Raw genomic sequence first — 15,493 nt, forward strand, 5'->3', positions numbered from 1 at the left:
CTAGAGTATTAATTTGCAGTATGACATACCAGGCTGCCTTAACGAAAAGAGGGGAAATTGCCATTGCATTAAAAATCTACCAAAAGTTGTAGTTTTTCTTATTATTTATCTATATTAAATGATGTGAGAAGATGTACTGAAGCTAATTGGCTTCCTTTGAGAAATAGGTTCAGGTAATTGACTGAAGGTGTAAATGATTAGAAATACAAAGAGTTTAGGTAGATCTAAGGGTCAGGAATAGCTTACTTCATCTGAGGTGTTAAAGCACATAACAGCTTTTAGCCTGAGTGATTAATCTCTTGAGGTTTCTGTTTGGAAGCACACATTCTTTTCAAAAGACCTTGCTAATAATAATGTGTCATTAGATGCACACCTCAGCACAAAAAGTTAGGTTTAAAATCAGAATTACATTTATGCACCCGTTAAGGAAGGTAAGGTGTGGAGATATCCTGGAGGCTACAGAACTGAGCTTTGGTCTGTTGTACGGTCATGAGCAGGGAGTACTGCCCTATCAGGGCCAGAGTGCTTATCTGCTGGAAAGGCACACTTCTGCATAAATCCTTGATTGCTCTTTCTTAATGAGCGCTGACTTGGAACAGTAGGCAAGAAAAAGTACCATTTCTTCACTGAAAGATTAAATAAAAGCACTGTGTTATCTTAACTCAAATCCATTTATGGATTTATGGCTCCTTTTGGATGCCTTACTTTTCACTACCAAGGACATTTGTGGGAGAACATGTTCTTGCCATAATCTTGCAGTGGATATGAACAGTTATTTGATGCTGGCCACTTAACAAGTGCTAGGTTCGTAGGCATCTTCTGTGGAAGGGTGAAATCAGCATGAGGAGAGCTCCTATGTCATATGAAAATGTCACGTAAAATCATGTGAAATTCACTTAGATCTTAGTGATTATTCTGTCTGCTTCCCTATGCTGAAAATACTGACGTAGTTTTTATAACATTTAAATGAACACCATTGTTTGCTCACTTTAAATGTGTATTTTTCTAAATAAATGTGTATTTAAACGTGTATTTTTCTAAGGGCTTTCTGTAAAAAAAAATCAAAAAAAAAATCTATTTTAAACTTGCTTTCTGCTATTTACTTCCTCTTATATATATGTGCTAGTGGCTAGTGTACTTACTGAATTTGGGTCCAAATGGCATGGTGCAAGAAATCTAGTTTACAGTGCATGCCTTAGAATTACAGGATCATTGAGGCTGCAATCTTGATCATTTAAGAAATCCCTAGTTTACAAAACAAAAGCAAAAAACAAAGTTACTAAGTTCTATAAATGTGGAAGTTGCAAACACTGCCAAGGAAGACTGTTTAGCACATGGAATTTACAGACACTTTTACAGATGTCATGTTTTTTGTTGCCCTGTGTAGCATTCTTTTGAGCAAGGGTTGTGATTCACAGACTAAAAATTAGCAAGCAGCAATTTTTCAGGTAATATCTGAGTCAGTGTAGAACACTTTTTTTTTTTCGCTAGGAGCAGTCTACATAAAAGAAAATTAATTTGCACAGTTGCGAAATCAGAAAGGTTGGAAGAAGAAAAGAGATTTGTGCTAACTAGTTGTATTTTTTTAATCCGATGTTAAAAAAAAATAAAAAAATCAAAGCTGAAGATTTCCCTTCTGTAAATTCAATTTAAAATATCAGAATGAAAAAACATTCATTACTTTTGAACACAGTAAAATGGACTGCATGGAAAAAATAGAGCGCAAAAATAATTATTTCAGCAGATCACTGCATTCCTCCAAAAGGTTCAAATTGAAGTGTTTGAAAGCCATCCTATAGGCTAATTGTTAGCTCAAGACCCAAAGCACCTCATGTCTCCATGACAACTGTTCTTTACTTTTGTATTAAAAAACCCAAAACATAACTGTTCATGCTTCATATTTTATTTTTGGGTATAGTGAAAGCCTAATACTGGTCAAACTTAATAGTAGCTTTTCCTTTTGTGCTATCTCCGTTACAGTGCAAGTATCACAGTCGTGATTTCTGATCTTAACTAGATTTTTATGATTGAGTGATCATTACATTTTATTTTTGCACCATGAAATAAATGTATTTGATATGAAGGAAAATGTCACTTAAGTTGTTTGTGGTGGCAATTCAACAGATTCTAAATGCCCTTCATCTGTGTGCAATTTCATGGAATTTAACAGAGGTTTCTCAGCTGTGATAGTGATTGACAGCAATGCCAAAACTAAACATGTTTTACAGTCCTTACTGTACCATTGGCACTTGGCTATTTCATTGACTAGAAACTGGCACAGAATTAGGACTAAAACCTTGATATTGAAAAGGGAACCCAAGTTAATGAAAGAACAAATAGGAACTTGAAAAAGCTCTCTTGGTTGTTCAGGAAATGAACACCTAGAGTATATTTGTCTTCCAGACTGATTTGCTAAATAACTGCAGACACAACTCATCTCATCTCTGTAACTTAGTTACTCCACCTGCAGGTGGCCTTAATGACTTGTTGTTTTTGTGTTTTCTTTTCAAAACACTGCAACGTTTTTTGAAATTAGATGCATTATAGCTCCAAGCTTTTCACTCCATTGTGAATACTAACCAACTTGCTTTCTAGAAATACCTTAGTTTTTGTCACTTCTTTTCCACTAGCGTTCATGCTGATGATACCAAGGCTCTTGTGGACATTTCAGTCACCTGCACAGCTTTTGTAGTTGCAGTCATTCTAGAGAGCTATGCTCAGGCTTCCTGCTTGACTTTGTCAACACATTTTTGCTAGGGCTGTTTACCTGTATTTCTTTACTTTTGGCAAATGTGTGCTTGGAGAACTTCTGGCCAGTTCTTACCTGTACTTTTACCTCACACTAAAATTTGTGCCAAAATAGCTCATATCATGCGAGCTTCACGTGGTTGGGAAGGGTTATGTGGCCGTGTACAGTCTTCTAGAAGGGAGTGTTATGAACCGAATGAAGAGGAATAACAGGATGACTACTACTGGCCTTGTGATGGTTCTGGAGCTCATGGCAGGAGTCAGTTCTATAATCCGATGGTGGTGAGACATGTGAGTGGTTTGTAGGCAACCATCTGTCAGGGATGTTTTCAACATGGTTGATTCTCTTATAGAAAGGAGGATGCGCAAGAGGTCTCTTCATTTGAAGTGTACTTCCTCCCCCTTTCTGTTACTTGTATGGTATATTTCAATGAGGTACTTTTTGTTTTCAAAGACACTGGTTTTGAATTTTAAAACTCTTGCTTTAGTATTTACTGAGAGTTTTTCTTCAAAGACTTCAGTTTATAGTTTGTGTGAGTAAAACTGTACTTAATGGCAGGTGTAAATAGAAGCAATTAAATGCTTTACTGAATCAAAGCCTGTCCTCTTAGGGCCTCATCCTGCATTCTTCACACTCCCTGAGAAATATGAGACCAGCATGGCAGTGACAAATCCTGCTACTAATGTTGTGGTAGTTTTTAGACGCATCAGTGAGGAATATTATGAATAATGCTTCCTGTTGTTTGGATTAATCTTTTATATATAAACCAGGGAAAAGCAAAACTGTTGTGTTACCTTGATCAAAAATAATACAATTCAGATATCTAATTCAGAGGTAACAGTTCCCAAGCAGTTTAGAGTATAAATTACTGGCCTAGAGTAATCATCCAGTAATGATCACATCTATAAAAAAATTTGTAACTTTTTAAATAGAAAACATACAAACACCCTTCCCCCAACTGCAATAGTAATAATTCAGTTGTCAGTAGCAGCTAGATAATAACAAACTACTGGTCTATCTTTGAGCTTGTATTACTAAGAAATTTCAGTCTCCTGTGCTAATTCCAGAGAAGTATATTGGAAAGCAAAGCTTGATTTGCACTGCTGATGCCAGCTGATTTCAATACATCCATTAAAGCAGGTAAACAACATGTGTACTATATTTGTACATATGGTGCAATTATAAATGTGTACATTTCCCTGAAACTGAACACAAAATAGTTGCTAAACAGTTGTCAGGAGAGAAAAGCATTGGCTTAAAACATGTTAATTAGAATATTTTTTTGATTTGTTTTTATAATAGCAGTAATAAGCATGACCATGCTATGGAGTGAATGCATACCATTCATAAAAGGCATTGCTTTTTCTAAAATCTAGTAGCAATGGCCTTGTATTTACTTGATACATGTAACACCATCAGAGATGAGCTCTAACATTCTAGGAATGAAACAAATATAAAGTAAACAACAGTTCCTGCTTTGAAACTCTCCGATCTTTTTAATCTTGACATGTTCATATGCCTTATTTCTTACAGAAGACACTTCTTATATTTCACATCTCCAGCTCTGAAGTCTTCCTTGAGATCAAGAGCATTTGGAGCTAGGGTTTTAGCCTTTTTTTTTTTTTTTTAAACAAACAAACAAATCATAGAATCATAGAATCATAGAATATCCTGAGTTGGAAGGGACCCTTAAGGATCATCAAGTCCAACCCTTGATACCGCACAGGTCTACCCAAAATGAACAAACAAAAACTAAAAAATCACCACAATCTGCTTTAAGAGTGTTTGGGCCTTCTGAGGAAGCCCAAAGAGCATGTGGAAATTGCATGCAGTGTGTCAGAGGAGTCACTGTAGAAATAATACTAGCTATACACCTCCTAACGGCTCATGGCTGCAATGGAAATCCTGACAGAAAAAACTTGGCTGCTTTCTGATGCATCCTCAGTGTTTCTGTGGGAAAAGATAACAAAAGAGAATCTGCCTTCAGAATTAATAGTAGCATTTATTTTAGATACTTCTAGTGATTGTAATGGATTCTACAGCTGTACAAATATTGGTTTTGTCTGTTAATTATACAGGATATTTCCAAAAGAAAAGTAAAAAAAAAAAAAAAAAAAGTGAATAAAACAGAAATGAAAATGAAAAACATTCAAGGCATAATTCTATCCTTATAACGATTTTAACTACTTTGGCCAAAGTCGATTCTCAGAAACACAAATGCTGACTTTACTAAGCATTTTAAGCTTGGCACTTACATTGTGTTGAGCCCTCTAGGCTTGGTTTGAAATGAATAGAAGTTGAATAGTCAGTGAAAATCTTTCTTAAGGAATACTTGTATCAAGTGTGATGCTTCAAATAAAGAATTTAATTCCCATTTAAAACATAAATATGGAGGGCATAAAGTGCAGTGATTATTGACAAATAATCTGGATATAAAATAATGGGACTGAGGTTAGAGATACTGAAGAAATCAAAACGATACTATATAAGAGTATAAACTAATTTTTTATAAGCAAAAATGTGTAGAATAGAAAACAAAAAGTTAATTAGCACTCATTTGTTAATAATCAGGGTCTGAAGGTCTTTGTCTGACTTGCCTATAGCCCAAGGTAACATTTACTTGTTAAAGTCTCCAAGCCAGCTTAAAGAAAAATGCAAAAATGTGGTGTCAGTAATATCTAATATGGGTTGGTGTTTTTATTTTCAGAAGTTGAATAGTAACAAAAATCAGAAAGTTTTGCTAACAAACATCAAAATAATAGATCTCGTGCAGCATCTTTGTTTTATTGATTATTGCTATATTGACCACATTTATCAGTACAATGTTATACTTTGAGGCTGTAATGGTGGGAGGATTGTGAAGGATGAAAACAGAAAATGCAGAAAGTGGAAAATAAAGGTGTACGCTTTCTTTTCCTTTTTTAAAAAAAAATTTCCGTTCCTTTTTTCCATGTGCTAAAATGCTGAGACAGTTTGTGTGATTGCAATTAATCGACTAATAATCCTAAAAATAAAGAGATCTGTTTATCTTAAATATATGAGGAAGTTTAGGAAAGAAATGTAGCTATGTAGTAGTAACTGGATGGTGGCTTGGAAACGAAGTCCCTGCTTGACGTGCAGTTTTATTACTGCTATCCCGTACTATTCACTGGTGCAGAAATGCAACATAACATGGGAATTGCAACCGAAGATAAGGTAAGGAGCATTTGGAATAGATTAACTCATAAGAAAATAAATCCTTTTTCCATAAAAATACATTAATTAACAAAAACAACAAAAAAGCTGGGGGGGGCGGGGAAGGAAGGAGGATGAAAGAGTACACAGAACTCACAGAAACAGATTGCTTTTTATGGCTGTATTTTTAGCACTCATCACGGGTGACAATTGCTGTGGAAAAAGAGCTGGTTAAAAGTATTTTTTTCCAACACTGAGTATGGTGCAGTGTGTGTGTGAGTACAAATATACATAGATAAGGGGTAATATCGAAACATTTTAAGCATGGCATCAGGCACTTGGTGTATATATAGTCCCATTTAAACCTTATGTGATCTTCTCTTTTAAAGCTAAATTTCTCTAGAAATGTAATAGAATATAACCTGTATTGTTTCTTCATTAGTTACAAACATCTTCTGCTAATTTAAGTCTCCCTGCAGTTTGTGATTCCTTACCACAGCGGTACCTAAAAGCAGATGTGATTATTGGAGAAATAAGCGTTCTCCTCTCAGGTAAAGAAACATGTATATTCCTTCTGACATGCCTGAAGATATAACAAAGTATTTGAAGACCCAGTCAATCCCAGCTTCCTTTGATAGCACAACATCATCCTGGTGTAAGTCAGGGTTCAAAAACTACAGCAGTGTCCTCGGCATGATTTGTACTTCTCACTTCTGTAATGTTCTTTTATAATGTTCTTCATTGTTATTGTTGAGTGACTACAGAAGATAACATTAGGAAAGCTTTCATCCTGCTCACCTGCATGGGAAGAATCCACATATGCTTGTACTCTAACAGAGATGTTCATTTACTGTATATTGTGCAGTTAATAATTAATCAACATGATTGTATCTAAGAAAGATGGTAAGCTCAGCATTATTGTGGTGTTTTAGCATCAGAGATCACGTAAGCTAAGAAAAGAGAAATAGACTTGAGAGATTTTGATGCAGGCTCATCTTTAGAGACAAGATAGGCTGGATATGTGATAAAATAAAGCAGCATTTCATTAAACACCATTTATAGTTTTATTAAGAAGAGTAGTTTTACTATGATATCCTGAAATAACAGATGAGATGCTCTGTTCCGGTTTCATTTCTATGTATTTATATGGCTCTGCTTTTTGTTTGGTTTGTTTTGGAACATTTAGTGTTCTTCCTTGACAACCCATTAAAGTTGTCAGGATTTTTTTCTACATCATTGCCTTAATTCTAGTTCTATCTCTTTTTTTCCCCATCATATTCTCCACTTCATCTCCTACTGTTCTTTTCTTTTTTTTCCCATCTCTTGCTGCTTTGCTTTCTGATTCATTATTAGAAATAAAAATATTTCTCTGTATGATAAAGAATCACCTGCATGTTTTGCATGATATTTGCTTTCTTTAAATACAGACATTTATTATAAATTGTGGACAGGAATCTGAGTTATGTGGTTTAAGGTTATCTGTTGAATCCCTGGATTTTCAGCAGAACATTGATTATTACTTTGGTTATATTGTTCAAAGTTAAAAAGACTATCAGTAATGTGGAAAAGATCAGTAATGTGGAAAAGTAAGTGGGAAGACTATTCTGAATTTGATATGAGGAGAAAGCACACTAGAACAAAATAACATCTGTTCACAGCAAAGTGTTGTGGTTTAAAGCTGGGGCTGTATTTATTATGGCATGTGTTGCAGAAGATCAACATTTAGATTTTTTGCTCATCTCTAGAATAACTGGGAAATATTTCAAATAAATACTATTTATAATAATCGCAAAATATCTTCATCAGCAGGAGGTGTTTAGAATCAGCTTCTGGTTTTGTTGCTCTTAGATGGGACAAGATTTTCAAAAATGCTGAGTAACCTGAAGTGTCTTCATTCTTGTGTTGAAAAGGGACTTCTAAATAGCTCTTTCTGCAAATTATATTTACCTCTTCCCCTAAGTTTGTATGCTGACAAGTTAATAATGCCAAATAATATCCTTAAACAATTATTTTTTAAAAAATACTGACCAAAAAGAAGCAGTGTTTCTCGTAAATTTCCTAGCTCTGTCTGCCCTTTGTTTAAGTCTTTGTGTTTATAAAAATAAATGCATAGATCAGTACCATGTGAAGAAACTCAATGACTTGATATTTGCTTCAGTTTATAAAATAGTAAACTAGGTGTTTTTTCCTCACTGTAGTCAATGGCAATATTCCCAATAGTATTAGTGAGTGCAGGAGTAGACCAGGAAGATGTTTTTGCTTAAATTAAATGAAGGTACAATAGATTATTCCTTCAAGAAGTTTGAGCCTATTTAAAACATTATTTATTTATTTATTATGAGGCAAGCAACCTTCAGTCATTATTTGCATGAAAAGTGCACTAAAACTTGTCTAAGTCATTAAAATGAGTTGCTGAGGGACTGTACTAATGCCTCCAATCTGTTAGGTTATATGTGAAATGAGGCACTGTATCATTCAAGCTCAGTGTTCTGAAACAGTGCAGATGTCTAATGGGGACTGTTCACTACAATTAGGAAACATCAACAGTTGTTTGAAACACAGATATGTTAGTCTAGACTAGGCTTATTCCAGAAAACATAATGGAAGTCTTCCTTTAGAAACTAGATGGAGTCAGTAGTATTTTGTGGTTTTTCAGTTTCTCAGGAGATGGCCGGGTGTCCAAAAACTAAGTATGAAAGAAGAGCTCTAATTCTGCCTCTTCAAAGCACTATGAAGGTACAGAGAAATCTGTTAGTTGTGCCCGCAACAAGGTTCCAGCACAGCCTGAAAGCACTGTGGGAGCTCTGCACCCACTGGAGACTTGAAGTTATACAAACAGAAAAGCCAAAGTTCATGAGACAGTCAAACTTAGAAATCAAGGATAAATGATTTTCATGTGATCCTCACCTTAAGTACAGAAGTAGCAAATATGGATGAGTAAATGTACTCACTGATTTCTGAACACAGTTCTTTAAAGATTTCCTCAGAAACTAAGTGAAAGTTGATACTCCTTCCTTGTCTTGGTTCTACCCGTGATTTTAAGCAAAAATGCTGAACATGTAACACTAATGATAAAATTGTGAAGTTTTGTGTCACCAGTGGTATCAGAATGGATTTAAAGGCATGAAAAGGAATTTGAGTGGAATTTAGGTGCTTAAATCCAAAGCTGCACTTTAGAATATTTTTGCTCTATTAGAGTATTCACTTGTGGTTTGCAAAAACACCAGATCCATCAAATAGTAAGGTTCTAAGTTGCTTGCCACAATTATATGAGGAGAATTAGTGGCTGAAGTGGACCTATATTTTATATGAAAAAGACAGTGAACAAAATACAGACATAGTCTTGCAGATCATGGACCAGAACATGGGTTTGACTCTTCCACTTAACATACAGAACCATCCCTGCTCTCTTTTTTTTCTTTATTTATTCAGCTGTTCTGTTTCACTCCTTTTCTTTCCTGAAAATATGAGAAGAATGTAGGGTGTCACCACGCACTTCACAAACACGTTTCCACATTATAGTCTATTACCAGTTCAGTTAGTGGTTTTGTATTTTCTGAAGGAGGTAGTGCTGGAAGATTTTGAAACCCCTCTACGTGCGTTTACTATTTGCCTATTATCTTCTCTAAATAAAAGAAGAATATGGCCCTTAATTCGTGTCAGAAGTTCACATTTTCTTCATAGCATCTGGCTGTAGCCAGCTACTATCTACCATTACTACACAATCTACTTTATGCAGTGCTACTTTTACTCATTTCCGGTTAGTATCCCCTTATGTAGTAGGCATCATCCTAATTTATTGCTCCAAAGAGGCTATTTTCATGAAAACATCAAAAACTCTACATCACTCTTCATAATTGTCAAATGTTGTATTTGCCATCTACACAGCCCGATATATTTCACACATGAAAATATTTATACATGGTTTATAGAGAAACTGAGGCATGGTTTGATGATTAAGACTTGAGGAAACCAACACTGTAAATGAAGGAATGGAAGTCTGTGTTCTTGTTCCATTGCTGCCACTTCATCCTAACACAAGTGAAACCATCTAGTTAGATCCCAGTTGAAGCTGTGGATGTCAAGGAGCTTAAACAAGTGAGGCAACACTGGGTCTGGCCTCAGTATAAATACTGGAGAACTTTTATAGATAGGCTCAGATCATGAGCTAAACTTATAGGCTTACATCTACCTTCCAGTTCCAGTGAGAGGAAATGCTTAAAAAAATAATAAAAAAAACACTTGCAGGTGTGCCACTTGGAAATGATCTCTTTCTTTCTTCCTTTTTTTTTTTTTTTTTCTCTCCAAAGATTATGTTTAAGTCTTGGACCTTCAAACACATTCACATATATTTGTATGATTATTCATATTTGTATGAGTGAGCCATACAAATGGATGGGGGACCTTCTCTGAAATATTAAGCAGAAATAAGGTCAACATTGCTTCTAGTTGAGAGGGTAATAAAAAAGATGACTGATCCTCTGAATGTAATTTGCTAGAGAAGATATGATTAGCAGGACAAATTTTTAATTTCATGTCTTTCTATGAGAAATACTCTTCTAGTGGAAAACACACAAACCCAAGAAAAACCTAAGTACATGTCACCAAAGGAGTTACGAGGAAGAAGAGGAAGGAGAAAATAATTTGTAAAAGGATGAATAAAGCAATATTATTTTGGAGAAGAAAAATAGATGAGGACAATTTACTGACTTTTGGGGAAGTATCTCAGAGTGACTCAAATTAAAAAGACTGCATCTTGGTTCTGTGGTTCATGAGTATTAATGAACATTGATGATGCAGGATGGTATGCACAAATTCTTGTCCCCTAAAAACTGATGCAGAATTAGGTGGTTCTCAGCAATACCATAATAATTAGAATTACAGTCTGAGTCCTTTCCCCATGTGTGTGTAAGTAGCCAGTGTCTCTTCCTACGTGTCCATTCTAAACCTTACTCACTTTCCAGATGTTTGGTGCACTGATTCTTCATCGAGCACTCTGAAATGTGTCATTTTTTCTCACGCCTAACCTGGTGGACCTCTTAGAATTACCAGAACTTAAGCACTGAATAGTAATAATGATCACATGAAGTTTGAAATAATCCTGAAGCTTTTTGTTCTCTTGCTAAACAGATACAGCTGTAAGTGAAATTGGCAGTGCTACTTAGTATGGGCCAGGTTATACATAGCAAGCATTAGTAAACTGCTCTTTTTAGATGTAAATTACAGAATCCCAGATTGGCTAAGTTAATTAGTAAAACGTAAACATAGTTGAATTTTTTTTTTGACAGAGTGCTTTCCACAATCTAATTGCAGCACAGTTGGGGTCAGTAGAATGACATTAAGGGAAATTGGATAACATTTCCCTTTCTAGTTACCTTTCTTTGGCCATCAGTAAAGGGATGAAGAATTCTTTACGTTGCAGAATAAGAACTGTGTCAGAGATGATCTGTATTTAAGACCTTACACCATAAGAGGTGAGAAAATGGAGAAGAAAAAAAAAAAGTCACAGCTTTCCTAGCAGCTCTAAGGCACTGAGAGTGCCTCAAGTCTGGTAGTTCTTTCCACAAGTTCCCAAAAGGGGAGACAAAGTTCCTCACTGACTCCCTGCAGAGCATTCCCAGCATTATGCTATTTTTGAGACATCACATTTGGCAGAGCAATTGCATCAGTGGGTGGAGGGAGATCAAGAAGAGACCAAGCATATTGTTGAGGTTCTTCAAGCATACACCAACCCTTTGAGTTTGTCTGTCACACAGCTGTGGACAGCGCAAAGATAATTTGATCTCATATTTCTGCTACCATGCTACTGTCCTGTTCCTTTGGTAGGCATGTCAAAAAGAAAATTGGCCTCAAAAGCTTTATGACTGTCAGCTGTGTGTGGCTAGTTGCCGGGGGAAAAAATAGCAACAGTGAAGGTAGAAAGGATGAAGTATAGGCAAAATTCTGGAGAACGAAAGCTATGCTGCCAGACTGAAGTTGCAATGGTAGGTGTAGTTGGGATTTGTGTGATACCCTGCAAAACTCAGCATTGCATATAGGCATATGGATTTGGCTTTATCCCACCTACCTGCAGGGAATAAACAATACTTGGTTTCGATCCTCAATTAGCAACTTGGCAATTGTATATCCTTTTGCTGAGAAAAGAGATGAAAGGCTTTGCTTGCAGCCCTGATCTCCTCAGGGGAGAAGTATGCTTATCTTAATTCAGTCAATAATGGTGGTAATTTTTTACTTGAAAACAAATTTTTGTGGATTCAGGAATTCAGGAATCTGTGAAATTCCATTTATGAGCAGGATTAGATGGTAATGAATTAATTGATGTTTGAGTATGCAGACAAACTATGCATACAAAATCCTTTCCATAATTAGATCTTTTCATGGAGTGACAGGTTTTTGTAATTTAGATCTCAGGCAGTAACTACAAACCAGCTGCTATTTTAGGCACAGTCTGAAGCACACCCATGCTGCTTATTTTCGAGCTGAAAACAAACAGGAAAACACTGTTAGAGCACTTAAACCAGAGAGATGAATGAAAGTCACTTGGGGTAATGTGACATCATACACAGATACATATATTACTCTGAGTAATATGTTACTGAAATAAACTTTGTCTGGGTTCACTGTCATGGCTGCATTTTCTTGGTATTATTTTTTAAGCATTGTGTTGAACCTTCGGGTTCAAAAAGTTCAGGTTTCATTTGCAGACTGTGTTGCATAAAAATCGCTGTGTGTTGGTATTTGGGGACCTGGAAGGGTCAGGGTGAATTCCTTCTTCATAAAAACAGAGGCTTCCTAACATACTTTAAAGGCCATTCCTATAGTAGTATCTTAGGAGCGTCTGGATAAGACACAAATGCAGCTTAGGAACAAGAAAGCATCATATTTAACCCCTGCTCCCCACTCTCCTGCTGTGTTCAAAGCAGACAGGATTCTCAGGAATGTAGTATAATAAAAGTTGTCTGTTAGACCGCTGCCTTGTTTGATGAGGCAGCAGGAAGAATATGATATATCAGGCTGGGCATTCTTCAAAGAGAAACGAGGGTTTCCTGGCTGTAGGCAGGAGCTTGGGTGCTTTCTGCACGAAGGGCTCCTACACAATGTTCAGTTGTTTATGTTGCAGATTTCAGGATTCATCACACATTGAATGCTGCCTGTGTCAAGCATGCTTTCCTTAGAGAGAGGATACTAAACTTTTAGCTTAGCACCTGGCATTGTTTGGAACTCTATTTTGAGGAAATAACCTGCTCTAAGATGTTTGCTATTGTGTGAGGAAAAAAAAAAGTTTAGGGAATCTTCTGCCGTTTATGATAGCCTAAACGTATTTTCATTATTGACCAAAAATGTACCTACTGTTCTAATTGGTGCAGCTATAAGACTTACAGGTGTTGGCAGTGCCTGTAGGTCCCCAATTCCTTTTCCATTAATTTACAAGATTTATTTATTTGCACGATTTTAGTAATAAAATCCAAAATGAAGCAGCATATCTTTTAAAGGTTGTTTGAACTTTGCAGTTATGTATGATGTTGCATGGTTTGCGTAAGTTAGAAGGTGGGTGAGATTCCTCACGGGTAATGGAAGAGAGTGGGCCAGGATTGGCAAAGACTTTTTGGAATACTTAATGCTCTCTTCCTGAAACATTTATGTTGTGAAACATAAGATGTATGAACTGATGGGTGAGATTGGAATTATTTATTTAAGCTAAATTGCGAAAATTTGATGAATAATCTCATAATTTATTTGTTGATTTTTCTGTAGTGAATTCTTTTTTCCTAAAGTTGAAAAGTATCCAAATGGTTCAAAACTGTTGCAATCTTAGTCAATATTTTTAAAAATCATATTGCATTTTTTGAGTGCTTAGCTGAATTAACGACTAGATTTTTTTTTAAAGATTTTTAAAAAGATTTTTTTTTGTCAGTTACCAAGATATCAATTATATGGCTATAGTTATATTCTAAAACCAGAATTCTGTCTGCTAAACTGAAAATTATAAAACTTTAGATAGGATTTGAATACAATTTTGTTGTTGAGATTAGTTTGCACCACAAAGATATTTCTGTTAACAGCTTTTCCTTTGGGTAAAGATCTAACACTAGCCAGCTTATTGACATTTCTCAAACTTCTAAATGATTCTTTAATAATAAAGCTGTTTTGGGTTAGGCTCTTTGGAGCAGACTGTTCAGGCCCACCTTATGTTACGGAACATTTACAGATTGTTTTATTGGAACATAAATTCACTGATTGTTATTTGCAAGTTAAGTGGTTTAAGGCCATGACCTTTTGGATGGTATGGTGCACCAGACTGAAGTGTGTGGTTAATTAATTAGGAAATGAGAAATGCTTAACTATAGCCAGCAAATGATTTGATGCTGTTTAAAAGGCAATATCAGAATACTGAGCAGGGTGATAAAAACTGTTACTTGAAATAGACTTTGGTTTTGTTGCTACTAAGGGACAATTTCAGCTTTCGGCTCTGGGTGTTGGAACTTCCTATTTGTACAAGTCATGCAAGGGTAGGATTCAGCCCTGACCAATCTACTGATTTCTGTTTCAAGGCAAAGTGTAGCTTTTTAAAATTTTGTTTGGAATTTACACAAGTCTCTACAATAAAAAATTGTGTGTTGCTTATATTAGAAACTGCTGTTAGGGCCAACCTTGACAAATTTAAGTCACATTACTGTCAGATGTGACTGGAATTAGTTTGTAGTACGAAATGCTATGTGATTTCCTTTCCTGGAAAAAAGCTACTTCTGGAGTCTCAAAGTTTTTGCTAATTTTGTCATGCCCTATTCTGTGTCTCTGCTTCTTTGTGAGCTATTGGTTTCTTACTGTAATGGCCTGTGTCCGAGGCTATTCAGGACATTGTCTTGCACTGTCACTCCTGTCTGTCCCTTCAGGCTCAATTTCCAATTTGCTGCAAGTTCTGCTAGGCCTTCGCCCTCGTAGAGCCATAGTCAGCTGCCAGTACTGCTTGTTATTAACATGGTGTCTTTCTTAATGTTCACCTCACTGGATATTAACTGTGCAGGATCACTTGTCTTTGCAGGTTTAATGTTGCAGGGTGTTTTATTTGCTATAGATCAGGCTTTTTAAGTGGGGGTTATTAACTTTTTGCTTGGCATTTTTAGTTCATTAATGGTTTGGTCCACAAAAGCTGCTGCAATCACTCTTGCAGCTGTCCCAGCCCTACTGGAGTTTTGTTTAAGGTCTGTAGTCTATGTATAAAGGCCTAAAGGATGGCTCTGCTGGAAAAGTTTATTGAAAAGAGCTGTGTGGATCAGTTTTGACAGAGGAAGAGGTTCATAATGGCTTTTCAACAAAGGAATAGGAACATTCAAAACAGTATTTTTAAAAGACGTTAAAAACACTTTTGAAGTTCGTAAACCTCCTCTGCTCTAGTCTAGTTTGTGGTGGCTTATGGCGGGTGGTAAATATTCCAGTTGTTGCCAGGGACAAAATTTCTATACGTGTGTCCTTAGTCAATCTTCCATCTCTCCTGTGATCTTACCAAGCCAGCTCCCTGGAGCACTGATTTCCTGTCCATGTGCCTGTATGGAATGCAGAAAAACAAGA

The 15,493-nt window shown here is 36.0% G+C and overlaps 1 protein-coding gene and 1 long non-coding RNA gene across 4 annotated transcripts in view; one reads left to right on the forward strand and one right to left on the reverse strand.

The window, feature by feature from the left end:
• Positions 1–15,493, forward strand: part of LOC308195236 — a 303,868-nt gene that overhangs the window by 58,181 nt on the left and 230,194 nt on the right. The gene's annotated exons all lie outside the window — the stretch shown is intronic.
• SYT9 (synaptotagmin 9) overlaps positions 4,676–15,493 on the reverse strand; it is an 81,806-nt gene continuing 70,988 nt past the window's right edge. Inside the window, exon 7 of the mRNA XM_080592288.1 lies at positions 4,676–4,699. Within this exon, the coding sequence (XP_080448414.1) occupies positions 4,691–4,699 (9 nt within the window). The 3' untranslated portion in view covers positions 4,676–4,690. The remainder of the gene's footprint in view (positions 4,700–15,493) is intronic.

This window comes from Anser brachyrhynchus, assembly GCF_964034855.1.
Source record: "Anser brachyrhynchus genome assembly, chromosome: 5".
NCBI lineage: Eukaryota > Metazoa > Chordata > Aves > Anseriformes > Anatidae > Anser > Anser brachyrhynchus.